General features: G+C 44.2%; 1 protein-coding gene across 5 annotated transcripts in view; it reads left to right on the top strand.

The window, feature by feature from the left end:
- WBP1L (WW domain binding protein 1-like) overlaps positions 1-13,952 on the top strand; it is a 60,626-nt gene that overhangs the window by 43,836 nt on the left and 2,838 nt on the right. For 4 of the 5 annotated variants that reach the window (XM_010564801.1, XM_010564800.1, XM_010564802.1 and 1 more), the window contains exons 2-3: positions 1,487-1,589; positions 12,482-12,643. In XM_010564801.1, coding sequence (XP_010563103.1) covers positions 1,487-1,589; positions 12,482-12,643 — 265 coding nt within the window. The remainder of the gene's footprint in view (positions 1-1,486; positions 1,590-12,481; positions 12,644-13,952) is intronic. The other variant, XM_010564803.1, reaches the window with a different exon arrangement.

Below are 13,952 nucleotides of genomic sequence, written 5' to 3'. Positions count from 1 at the left end.
AACCTTAGGTGGCAGGAGGTTGTTTTGCTTTTAGAAGTTATATTGCTGGTGTAATATAGGTGCTCAAGGGACCTATATTACCCAGGGACCCACAGGCCCAGTGTTGGAGAAGTGCGGCTACAACCAGGGTACTGCATATTGTGGGAGTGCTGGTGTTCCCCCAGATCCCCAAATAGACTGAGTCTCCTTAAGAACTTGGTGCAGGACTCTTCTGCATTGAAACCGCTGCTTTACATCACTTGTTCAGTGAGGCAGTCCATCAATTGAAATGGACGTTGTATTTTGCACACATGGTGATTCCATGGAGGCTTGTGAGAACTGTGGCTGTGGTGCACTCACATAAAATAGAGGAATAGTGCGGTTCTGCAAGTGTTGGGATCCACCAATGTACATTCCTGCAGCCTGCTGGTTGGGTTTGCTGCTCTTTTTAGCTGGTTGGGTTTTGTTGGGCTTTTTTGTTTGGGTTTTTTGTTTGTTTCTTTGTTTGAAAGGCAGTACTTATAAAATGAATTCTTTCAACACATCTTTCAGTATAAACCTCCCCACATTTTCTTTGCTTTATAATAAGTTTTACATGAAAGAAAGTGAAAATTTTAGACTTTGTCACAGGTTGGTTTGCAACATCAATGTTTTTTATTACAATCCGTTTGTTTCTTAAGAAACTGTGTCGTGTCTTCTAACATCCAGGCTACCCCAAAGCCTATTAGAGGATGTACAAACCACAACCTGTAAAATGCTTCTGGTTTCCTGTGTTTTGTTTTGTACTTTTTCCCACCCATGTTTTCAAACTAGCAGGAAAACATGGATTTTTGTGAAGCAGTGCACCATGTAGGGGACTGAGACCTCGCACTGTAGTCCTTTTCCATCTGAAGTGTCCTGAGGACCTGCTGGGTGATACAGGACAGCTGATTTGGCTCTGCTCCTGGACTACTTAGCTATTCCAGGAAGTTTTACAGGAATGCTGATCTTATATAAAGCACATGGCTAATTATGAAGGAATCATTTTAGATTGGAATCTCACAGGAACATAGTGTAATTATCATTTAGATCTAAATGAATCCAAGCAGTCTTTTCTCAAATTGTAATGTTCTGTTTATGAATGCGTTTCCTCCACTTGGCATTCAGCCCCAGTAATGCAGCTATATTGTGTAAAATGTGGAACAAATGACATCTCTTCTTTAAGAGAATGCCTGGCTCCCAAACCATGGTAACTTTTAATGGAAAAGGAAAGGGATGATGAGAAAGCAGTGCTGACTAGATGCTAAAGCAATGTAACTCATGAGTTTGGAGATACGGGGTTTTCTTTGGAACAGTCCTTTGTGTTTTTTGGTGATCCTTAGCTGTATTTTAACCTCTTTCTGTATTTTAGAGTTTCCCAAGACCATAACTTGTGACTTTTCAAATGCTTGCAGATCATTGAGTAAAAAGATTACATTTGCAGAAGATACTGACAAAGCATCTTAAAAGTGTGTCTGTTTAATTTTAGGACAAGGAAACCTGCATGGGTGTCAACAATCAAAGTTACATATGTGAAACGGGCCACTGTTGTGGACAATCCCAGTGTTGCAACTACTACTATGAACTCTGGTGTAAGTCCTTCCATTTTGTATGGCTTCCCTTCCTAATCTGCATGGCTCTCATACCATACTACAGGTCTGGCTTGTGTCCCAGGGTTTTGTATTCAGCCCTTGTTATGCATTGCCATTGCATTTCACTGCAACACAAACCAGAGCTGACCTGATAAGGCAAGGGAAATAGGGTTGTTACAATGGGCATTGCCTGCTTTTTGATGAACAATGAGTTGTTTTGCCATGTTCGTGACTGGAGATTTGTTGTTTGGTCTTCTCACTGATTTGGGCAGTACTGAGGGTACTCAAAATAACATTGTATGTGAGTGAGGAAACCACCCTTGAGGGATAAATGCCGATACGCACAACGCTAGAGTTTGACACTCAAACAGAGAATTAATTCAGTATCTTTCATCTTATTGTTTTAGTTCTTTGCAAGAATGACAGTTTAAATCTGATTTATCTTTTTAAGGCTGTACTTTCAAGGAGGGGGGCCAGGACATTTATTCTCTTCAGGACGCATTGTGTTTGGAGCACAGCTCCTTGGGTGGAGAGGGTCTTGGGCAAATCTTTTGGGCTGACAGTGGCTGAATGCTGCGGGCTGTGAGGAATGTACATTGCCCATTGTAGACCCTCTTATCTCCTCTTTCCCAAAATACAGGCTTTAAAACTACCTATGTTTCTAGTGAGTGGTTGAGTGACTATACCTGCTAAGTTCCTTTAGATGGCAGCAGGCAGGTCAAAGCAGGTCAGCAAAACTCTGGTAAAGCTATATGGAAAAATGGGAAGTTGAAAGGATAGGAAAGTAAGAAATGCTGAATTTTAAAGGCAGACTTTTAGAGTTGTGCTGGCCTGTTAGTGTCTTCCTTTCTTGAGGAGAAGCACAAAGGGTTGAACGTTGATGTTGACCTGCTGTTGTATTGCCAGGAGCCCAGGCTGAGAAGGCATCTGTCTGTGCTCCCAGAATTTGGAAATGTGGAACTCTGAACATTGTACCCCCACGTTAGAGACTGCAGACAGTTTCTTACCACACCCAATGGTATCTTGTAGCTTTTATGCAACTGTGCTATCTACTTAATTCCTTTGCTGTGCCCACAGTTTCACTTTCTCTAAGTAGTGTGTGTGTGGAAATGTGTTACACATATGAAGACTGTCACTTAACCTGGATCCAAGGACAGGAATAGCTGACACTTCATCCTTTAGTCTAGAAATATTATTTTGCTTTTCAAATTAAGGGAAGCATGGAGGACATGGTTGTAAACTAAACAGGACTCTTAATAGACTCCTTCAAGACACACTGTGCATCAGACTGCGGTGGCTGGCTGTGTCAATACTAGTGGCAGGATTTTAATGTATTGCAGACCTTTTATAGCAGCTTTATTTTCAGAGGTCTCCAAACAGTTCAAGAAATAATTCAGGACCAGGGGGCAGCTCCAGGGACCCTAACAGGCTGAGAAACAGGCATGGATACATGGCTGCCTTGGTCTGCATGGTTCAGATCGTAGTAGTTGGTAGCACAGGCAGGACAGATGGCTGGAATTTGCTCAGACTCTATGGGGATGCATGGGCAAAGCAGAGTGGGGAAGGTCAGACCCAGTTTTGGATTTGTGTGGGTGGAAATGTAGAGGAAGATGCATGTATGCAAGGGCTTACAGACTCTGTGGCAAGCAGGATCTAAATTGAGCAACAGCATGGAGTACAGCTGCTCACCAGGGCTTGTTGCACATTCGCCATGTTTCTCCCATGGACGTCCTGAAAGAGAGGCTTAACTGAATTGCATACAAACAATACAGTCCGAACAATAGCCCCCTGCCATTTTAATGGAATGGTTTTACTTTAACTATCCTTGCGCTCTCAGAATGGCACAGACTTTTATACTTGGCAGTGCCTGGCTGCATCATAAAAGTTCTTGGAAGATAAAACCAGATTGTGTTAGAAGGAAGCAGAGTATTTTAGGCTTCTTTCTAGGGCAAGCACACAGGTCATGCTGAAATCATGGAATAAACATATTAGTGGCACGCACTGCTGTATGGTTCCTTGGGAGGAAGGGGTTTCTGCATTGAGATTCACATTCCTTCTGTGTTGTAGAGAGCATCGTATACCACACTGAGATGAGGCGAATAATGCAAATATGAGACCTATTCTTCAAGGCTTTCTGCAAATTCAGGCAAACATCCAACATTGATTTAAAATTGGTTAATGTTTTCAAAGCTTGCTTTGCCATTATGAGTGTTAGAAAAAAGTTTCTGGGATGGGTGGGGGAGGAGGCACAAGGGGAGCATGTCCTTTAAATAAAAACTCATGTTCCGGAGCTTGCAACCACAGCTGCAGAACTTATCTGCTGCTCCAGGAATTGTTGAGTATCTTTGGTAGGTATGTGTGGTGAAGCACTCTTAAGACCTTCAAGGTGAATAGCAGTTATAGCATGTGTAAATAGTCTTAATATGAGCAGTGAATTGGTGTGGAGAGCAACAGCTTTACATGCTTGGGAATAGATTAGCTTTTTAAAAGTTAATAATAACTTTTGGTTAATGAACAGTTAACTTAGCAGCACCTTTTAAGTATGGCTTCATGGTTGTTCTGTGTTTTGATTTTAACCAGTGTATGCATGTACTGAAGTAGCTTTTTGAGAACTTTCTGCTCCTCTTGACCTTCTCAGACCACTGGTGCTTTTGTGTGCCTGAAAACAGACGTTCTTGCTAGTCCTGTTGAATTAAATCCTGAATTTATTTACTACCACAGCTTTGTGGGGAGAAGAACCAGAGGAAGGTGGCATTTGAAATGTAAAAGAAAACTAGGCTGTCTTTGCTGGACATGCCTTCTGAAATGTGATCCTGTCTTGTGGCCACTTGGATTTTTTCCTGTAAAAAGGATCTTTTTCCCCATTTAAGAATTTGAGGGAAGTTTGTCTTTGAAAATGGCTGATCTCAGCATTTTTAGACAGCAAGTAAAGTTGCAGTAATTATAAACCAGTCCTTCAGGGTAGTGGAATAGGATGCAAAATCAAGGTATTATTTTGTTAAGGGGTGGAGTGGAGGAATGGAGAACATGATATGCCAAGCAGGTGGACAGCCTATGTTTAAAATTAGATAACAGCCCGGTTCAGATTCCCCACCCATCTCTTATTTAAAAAAAAAAAAAATAGTGCCATGTTGCCAAATAATAAAACTATATCCAGATTTTTATATATAGGTCTAATAGTTACATAAAGGTCTACTTAGTTCTTAGCTCAAGCTTGGTAGCTAGTAACATGGGGGGAAAAAAGTACAGTATGTCTCTTAATTTTCTTGGAATAGAATCATAAAAAGTAAAAGGGAAGAAGGGGCTTTACTGTAGCATTTCCTCACATAGGGAAAGGTGTTTATTTGGATGGTGGTAGAGCTTGCTCAACATTTTAGCCTAACAATTTCTTTGAGCTCCCCAGAGATCTCATGCTCCCCAAGGGGGAGATTGTGGTCTCAGGAGAATGGCAGCAGCCGCTAGATTTTTCTTACTAACAGTTTTTATTCAAGTCTGTTATGATGTGATTGTGATTTGCTGGAGTTTTCCAGTGTTCACCTTTGTCCAGGCCTGACAGGTGTCTTATTGCTTAAATGTTCCAAAAAAACACTTTTCAAAATACAGGACAGAAGGTAATCGTGGAGTGCAGTTCCCGCATTTTGCAGGTTGAGAATTAAGGCTCAGACGTTCTGGATTTTCCCAAGTTTAAGTGTATAATTTGGACTGAAAACCAAATCCAGATCTTCTGACATCCATCTTCATGTCTCTCCTTGCCTATTGAGGACCAGCATGAAATTAGACGATTCCAGAGGCTCTGAACACAGCAAGCAAAGCTGTAGAAAGTATTTTGCATGGTGTGTTTGGAAGAACAATACACTGTCTTTCAGGAATCACGGAGCATGGAAACAGGCATCTGGTCACTATGTGCAGAAGATCTCAGTTGTAGGATATCAAAGTTAGAGGGCTTAGCTGGTCTTGGGTCATTTAGGTACTGTACAACAAGCCAGCATTTGTGATGAGTGAGTATTCAGATGGTGGATATGCCTATTTTGCTTCATTTTGGCTGCTTTAGCAGTGATACTGAGCCCCTCTGTTTCCGAAAGAAAAAAAAAAGAAAAGAAGATCTTGACCATTTGGGCCCTAGTGGAAGGGTTGTACAGGAAAAAATATTCTGTTTGCAGGCAGCACAGTTGATGTTTTTGCTGATATTGAACATTTTGCTCATCTCTGCATGCTTCCCCTTGGAATCTCTAGACAGCTCTTTTCCCCAAAAAGCATGCTGCCAGAAAATTTTGGCAAGGATCCGGTTAGTTGCTAAAACTAAAGCAACTGCTGTACCACACACATGTTCCAGGTCAGCTTTATAATAGGAATTCATTTCCAAGACTTTACTGCAGTCTGCAGAACCCTCAAACACCACATCATTCCCGTGTTTTCTTCCTCACCCAGTGTTATCTTGTTCTTCAGTATAACTATGTTCTTTTTCAGAGAGTGATTTGCCCTGTTCCTTGCATTTCACCCAGCCTTCTGCATGATTGTACTTGCTTTCTCTTTCCTAGGTGTATCAAACATCACCTTTGGCTGCTGTTGCTCCTCAGATGGTGCTTCAGCAATAACTCTTCCATGACAAAGCCTAGCTGAAACTATAGGGCAAACAAAACAGATGTCACAACCATGCAGAAACATGATAAATAGGGTCACCAAGGGAGTTATTTCCTGATTTCCTTGTACTTTTTGTAGCCTAATCCAGACAGCAAAATCATCTTAAGCTTGTTCTGGTGTGGCTCAGTAAAATTCACAAATTGAAAAGAGAAGGCAAGCTGTCTTGCATAGTCTGACTGTGCAGATACTGACTTTTGCCCTGTGTGGCCTGCTTCCACCTGCTTTGTGTTAAACAGCAAGGAAAGGCAAGAGAGCTTGCTGGTGCTGTTTCATCCCCTGCCTTGTGTACCTCCAACCCAGCTCCTCACCAGATATCCAGATCTGTTGGTGCAGACTGTTCTCCAGATCTTGTTCCCAGATGTTCTGGACATGGTCTCAGCTGGATGTTCCCCTCTGATCTCTGTTAGACCACTGTTCAACATGCGTTTTACCAACATAGATGTCTTGGGAGGGGTAAGTCAGCTGGAATTGACTGGACTTAACAAACATGTCTTCTGGAGCACAGGAGCAATTGCTCTTCAAAGGCTCCCTCCCCAGGAGAGAGGCATAAAAACAGTGTCTGCAGATTTACTGCCTCAAGTTGACTCTCATTGCAAGATAAGCAAAGTATTTTTCTGAAATCTGTCTTCTTCCATCTTACCTCATGGCAGTGGGTGTACCGTGTATACTGGACACTATTCTGAAAACTAGAAACCAGCTGCAGTTAATGTAACTCAGACGAAAGGAGGTAGACCAGTCTGGGAGCAAGTGAGCAGGAGCTGGAGCAGTTGTCTTCAGCTTTTTTCCTTTTGCCATTGTACTCTACAAATATTCAGTAACTTTTTCCTGCAATGTGGTCAGGCTGGGACTGCAGTTCCATTGATTTTAAACTGACATAAAACTGTCACTGAAAGTCACAGTCTTTCTCTTGCTGCTGTTGTGTTTGGCAGATGAGTTTCAACCTGCTTTGGTTCTCTCAAACCAGTTCAAACCACAGTTGCGCACAATTTTGTGCTGGCACAAGAAGAAGTGGAGGAGGCAGCAGGAGATATGGAAGAGATGGGCAGGAGAGGACCACGTCATTCAGCAGCTTCTTTTTTTCCTTCTTAAAAAGTTCATAGGCCTATGGCCTGGATCCTTCATCTGGCATTCTTGAGCAGTAGCATGGACTCGTACAGGCTCATGTCTGAAGTGGCAGGAGACGATGCGGTCTCTGTGCCAAGGACACTATTAAACCCAAGTGCATCCACGTTGTGGTAACAATTAAATCTCTCTCCTATTTTTGATGATAGCATTGGCCCTGTGAAAGACAATTTTTTTCCAGCCATGGCTGACTGTGAGGCCCCCATTTGGGACATCGCTTTTTAGTCAATGAAGCTGTCCCACTTCTGCTCAGAACCAGCTCTCATGGAGCCAAAGCTATTACCCAGATGCTTGTCAGGCAGACACAAAAACACTTTGCAGTATGTTTTGGCTTGCTTTTAGGAGACTTCCTGCCAACAGAGCAATGGCATTTGCCCAAGTTTACCATGAACTTGAGGGCAGATTTCTCTGTTCCTACCCTTGGAACGCTCCAGAAAACATTCTCCATTTTGCACAGGGTAAAAGGAGCTTCCCTCAATGGGAATGCTGATGGCAACATCCCAGGCAGCAAATACAGTACAGCATCAGACTGAACATTGCTCCCAGCTTTTTTTATTCTTATATTATTTTATTCTTAAGTTTAAGCAAAACTATGGTCAATGTCCCAGAAAGGTTTTTCTTCAAGCTTTAAGCCTGGCATGTTCTTTCATAGCTGGTAGAAAACACCTCTGGTGCATGACCATGTGATGGGGCTCCCTTTCCCAAGGGTGCTGTAAACATAGCAGCCTTCTCTTTCTTGGGTATTTCCTCTGCTTGCAAAAGATGGCTTTCATGGGAGCTAATTCTGTCCCCAGGTTTTTCTGCAGCTCCTGTTCTGACTCCGAGCTTAGCATTCATGTAGAGCTTACAGCTCTGAGCCTGTCTGATGCTGGTTAAGAGGTTGGTGGTACTTCTCTATTTTTATGAAAGGTTTTGATGCTCTGGCAGGGAAATCTCTTGGCAAAACTGAGCTCCTTGGCTGTGTCTGATTCACCCATTGGTTGCATCATTATCCACCCATTGGCATCACCAGTGAATTTGACAGAAAATATAGCAGTGTTTCTCAGGACTGAGCCTTTTTTTGGACTGGAGAGTGTTTCAACTTCTGACTCTTCCATAAACCAAGAGCAAGCCTGAAATTGCCTTCAAGTCTGATGGCCCCCTGGTGCTTGTTTAGCTCCAGACTGGTGCATCACTTCTGTCGATACTGTCCATCAGCAGTTGTTTTTCCAAAGACCCTATTTGCTCTCTGCCTGTCATGTTGCCCTCAAGTTGCTGCAAGCTCTTGTTCCCAGCAGTCACTGCCAGATTGGCAGTGGGAAACGCTCTCTCTCAAATCAGACATTTAATGGCAAACTTGGCTCAGGATGCCCAATGAATCCCAACCTTTTCTCCTTTTCCAGTGACTGCAGCGATAGCTGAGCACAATGCAGCTGAAAACCAGCTCATGTCCATTTGGGAAGGAGGCACGTGTTGAAGAGCATGGGGAAGGCTTCTGGGGACAGTGAAGGCAACTAGAAGCCTAGTTTTACTTAGCTTTTAGAGGCCTTTTAATGCCAAACTTCTGTTGCCTTTGCACATCTCACCCATTTTCAGCATGAGGCAGAGCCAGTACCTGCTTTTGTCACGAATGAGGTGTTAGCATGTACTGCTACTGTGCTCAGCCTCCACGTTTCCTGCTCGTGTAGTGTTGTCTTTGGGTGAATTTGAAATTCCCCTGCTTCCCTTCCTGCTAAACGAGCCGCTGGGTGCATGGGCCAGTGGTCTGCTCGGCTAACCTCCCTGCTGCTGGTTTGAAGCCAAGCATCACCAGGTGTACAAATGCACAGCTCAGCCCTGGACATCTTCACTGTTCGCTCCATACTTTTGGACATAATATTTACAATTGCACTTGGCCTTGTACGCATAGCTTTATTCCAAATAAATGACCATACTATATATTTGCTAGGCTTTTACAGTTTTTCTGTTCTGCAGCCAAAATTGCAGCTGTGCCCAAACTTCTGGCTAGGGCATGTTGTAGAGCCTTTTATGGAGGCCCTGGGCTCCCAACGCCATGCTGGGCTTGCAGCCAGAGCTGCACCCCACCTCACCGCTGGCATCTCTGCTCAAGCAACAACCGAGGAGCCCCTCGTGTGCCTCAGCACCTGTGGGTGTCCCATCCTATTGCTTCCTATGCGCTGAGGGGGGGCTTTCAGCCCTGCAGTGCAGATGTGCTGTTGTGTGACAAGGTGGGGCCAAAGCCATTAAAGAGGATGCCAGAAGCCAGGCCAGCAAGTGGCAGTGTGGGCACATGCTGCTGACCTCCTGTGATCATCCAGGCAAGTCCTTGGGCTCATGCCGAGTCCGGGGTTGAGTAATTCCTAGAAGCTCTAGGAAGTGTCAGTGGTTAATGAAACCAGGCAGTAAGTGGTATTAGTGGGTTATTTTTCTGGAAATTCCCATGAAAAACAACAGATCTCATCCATTTGTGGTTGTGAGCATGCATAGAACCCTTTGCACAAGAATGGAGGTGTTGTTCCTGGCACCATGGCCAGATTGCAATCCAGTAAATTATGGCCTGTTTACTTAAAATGCCACCTGCGGTTTCAGTAGGATCCAACATTAATTTATTATCCTGAACTGTTGTATGTTACTGCCTGTTGTTTACAGAGTTGCCGCACGTCTTCCCAGGAATGGCTGAGCTTACTTTGACCCCTACTCTGAGCTTGTGCATTGGTTTGTCTGCAAAGCACTTTGGGATTTCTTTGGAATGGGTAGAGAAGTTTTCTAAAGAAATACTTTTTTAATCTTCTGGATGCAGGCTTGGGTGGGAGCAGTTATTCCCTGCAGAAAAATTCGGCTGCTACAGCTGAGATTGCTTAACAGTGGCAGTTCTCCAGGACATCTTAACTAACTAAGTGCTGCTTGCAACCATTGCATCTAGAGTCCTTAGGAAAGGACATGATCAAATGTGTTAAAAAGCATCTGTTTTCATAACTGTAGCTAAAATCCCTGGATAGCTGGGTGTAATTTTCCATTGTTTTTGAACGCATGATCACGGACTGCTCTTTGAAAATAAGGAGTACTTAGAAGATGAACTGCAGGACTGCTTCAGTGCATGGTGGCGTGCTGTGCTAATGACCTGGTTTTGATGAGTGTGTTCTTGCTTCTTCAGCAAGCAAGAGCCAAGGGACCTTCTCTTAGCAAGAAATAAAGTGTATTGGTGGAGTCTTCAAACTGCGAGACTGTGTATTGGGTTTGCGTGCCCAGGTTTTAGTAGTGAGGGGGGCTACAGGGGTGGTTGCAAATGCCTGGCTTTGGAGGGAAGGGTGGACTAGACCAATCCTTTTAGCTTATATAAAAAGACTTTTTTAGAAGCAGGAGGGTGTTTGGAGGGTAGTGGACACTTTCTCAGCTCAGTTTGAAGGAAGTGCAGAGGGCATCTCAAGTGCTTCGTCCTTTGCTTCTCTGGAGCGAAGATCACAGTCTTCTTTCTGCCCTTCATGGTACAGCTGAGCAGGCTGGCTAGACAAACAGCCTAGGAACCTTGATTTCCCAGCCAAGCAAAAAAAATGGAGCATGTAACACCTTCATTTGATAGCAGGTTTTGATAAGTTCGGGTATACGGCAGAATCCAGTCCATTAGGGAAATTGTTTGTGCAAGGCAAGAGAGAGATTTCAGTTTGCTGTGCCAAAATACATGAAGAATTTGGGTTACGACACAGGGAGGTGAAAGTCCCTGCTCAAAACGCTCGGAGGCATGATACGGCCTATCCAGTTCACCTACAAACAGCTCAGTTCGGGGCTCTGAGATGGGTGATATGGGTGGATTGCACTTTGTCCTGAGCCAGAGCAATACTCCTCTCATTCTTCAAATTCCTAAACTGTTCACCTTTCCCCACCCAGCTCTTAGCAGAGAAAACATCACTAACTCGGCAGGGGATGCTGAAAACATCAAGGTATTGTAAAGGTGGGACTAGAGGTTTTTATTGGGGAGAAAAAAGCAGTTTGATCTCACAGGGCAGAATGGCCATGCTGAAAATGGGCTGTAGCACAAGGAGTCTTCTTTCTGTCTGTTTGGGAATAACGAAGAGTGGCAGAGGTCTTACCGAAAGAAAAATGGTGTTGTAATCTCTGCTGAGGAGTGGTTGCTAGGCCTACATGTTTCTAAAGCAGGAGCTATCCTGGAATCCTTAGCTGCAAAAACTGGGCTTAAAAAAGGTAGAGATTACAGACACCTCTGAGGCAGGTAGAGCTGTGGGCTATAGTTGCAGGAGACAAAAGCCTAATCTGGAGTGAATGTTATAGCTCTTTGAAGCGTGTCTGGGAAACATTTTTCTAGTATATGCAAGCATGAAGGGGGATTTGCGGAAAGGGGGAGTTACTCCACATATTGGAGGCAGTGGACAAAATTCAGGAAGTGCTCTTTTAAAATTCCCTTTTAAGGAGCAGTGTACGTACGGTACAACAGTACACAGAAACCAGCTGTGACCACAAATGGAGCAGAAGTTAGGTTTCTTGAGGATTCAGAGTGGGGGGCTAGTTTAATTTAATTTTGAATAATTTAAGACATTGAATACAAAAATAAGTTTTAAAAATATTTTGAGACATTTATGTAAAAAGAGTATGTTTTTGTTAAACATAACAATGAAGGATTTGGGCTGGGAATTAGAGCAGTGCAAACAAAAGCAAAACATAGTGCTTGGGGTTTTTCTCTTCTTCTGTGGTCAATCTGCAGAGTGTCTTTTGTGTCTTGATTGTTATTTTCAAACTGAAGTGGCTGTGGGAGACAAGTTCAGTGCTATTCACAGCTCTGCTCATACTTTTGGCTAGAAGAAATGATATCCAAGGGGTGGGAGCGATGGTGGGGGGGAGCTTAGCCCTGTCTCCATATTTTGTTCTCCTCCAGAGTTGTACCTATTGAACATAGTCCACATTGTACCAAAGTGTGTACAGAGTTACCCTATTCTGTCAAGACTGCCAGAGTAGCAGTCACCCATGCAAGCACGTCCATGTCAAAGCCTCCTGGCGCAACATGAATTTCTGCCTTTAGAGTGGTGCGGGGTTCAGATCCAGGCTTTACAGTGATCTTCTCCATTGCCGTCATGGGGTTTCCTGGGTTTAGATGCGGCTCTCGCACTGTGGATAACACTTGCTCTCCCCCACTGCAGGGTTTTGGCTGGTGTGGACCATCATCATCATCCTCAGCTGCTGTTGTGTTTGCCATCACCGACGCACCAAGCATCGTCTCCAGGCCCAGCAGCGGCAACACGAGATCAACCTGATCGCTTACCGGGAAGCCCATAACTATTCAGCCCTGCCATTTTATTTCCGTACGTATCTCACAACGTTTTTCCTGGAGGTTGTGGGGAGCAGGGCAGCAGTGAGTTTCCTGTGTTGGGTGGAAGTGGGGAGCAGTGGTTGGGCTCAGCAAGAAGTGGTGGGCAGCTTTGCTGCCTAACCTTGGCTTGTAGAGAGGAGGTGGCATATTCCAGCTGCTGGATGCATTTGAGCCCCCTTGAGTCTGGAGTTGAACCACACCAGCTACAGCATCTTCACACCCACCCTTGATTTGGCTCTGTGAGTGCAGTGATTCCCTGGGTGTTCTTCTGGGAAGGTTCTTAAAATAGCTCATTCAGGACTTTATGGATGCTCCTCCTTTCCAGCCTGCACTTGCTGCTGGTGGGACTGAGATGTGGGAAGTGGCTTCATGAAATGCAGTCACACAGGCTTGGTGGAAGTGGTGCCTCAGCAGGGACCGCGCCGGCTCCCACTCTGTGCTGCTGTTCCCAGACCATGCTGCTGGTGAGCAGCCCTAGGACTTCGCATGAAGGAGCTGTTGTGCACAGCTCAGGGAAAGTACAATCACTTTGTGCTCTCCTTCATGCCATGCTATGCTGTACTAGAACAGCAAGTCTTGGCCTTTTGACTGGAGGTACCACAACTGAGTTTCCTGCAATGGACTGTTGAATTGCATGTATGAACTTGCTTTTCTTGTTAAACTCTTGCAGCCACCTCAGAAATAATCCCCAACAGCCTTTTCCTCCCCAGCCCCGGGGATACCCAATTGCACATGAAAAACTGCAGTGCTGTCTTTAAATGTTTCCAATATTTAAGTCCATTCTGTCTATATAGACTGTTTTGTTGCCTCTTAAGAAATAAAGAAAATCTTTCATAGATTTGAGGGGCTGTAAGTAAAATAAACCACACTCTCTTGCCACTACCGCCAATTTATTCTGACTGCACCAGAAAAACTGAATCCAGCACTAAAACAACAACCAAAAGTCAGGATCTTAAGTTCCTTTAACTGCTCACGTCTCTTCATATTTGCACAAAGCTTTGTGAGATGAAATCTTTACTCTTGAAAGTGGGAACTCAGCTGAGAGCCAGTGTTGGAGAGGGCTGGCAAGTTATCTCCCAGGTTGTTCTCTTCAGCCAATGCAGGCCATCCCTTGGTGTGGTTTATGGGGCTGTGTTGGTGGTGGTGGGAGGTTCACCTGGTAGCCCTAAGCATAGACTTGAGAGCCAGGAGATCAGGCTGCTGTTCCCAACTGTGTCCATCTCCTCCTGTAATGGTGCCCTTCTGTGCCATGACTGCCGCTTCTTTAAAACATGACACATTCCATTTGGGCCAAGTTTTGG

The sequence above is a fragment of the Haliaeetus leucocephalus genome, unplaced genomic scaffold, assembly GCF_000737465.1.
Source record: "Haliaeetus leucocephalus isolate CR32 unplaced genomic scaffold, Haliaeetus_leucocephalus-4.0 Scaffold184, whole genome shotgun sequence".
Taxonomy (NCBI): Eukaryota; Metazoa; Chordata; class Aves; order Accipitriformes; family Accipitridae; genus Haliaeetus; species Haliaeetus leucocephalus.
This window is presented reverse-complemented; position numbering and strand designations above follow the sequence as displayed.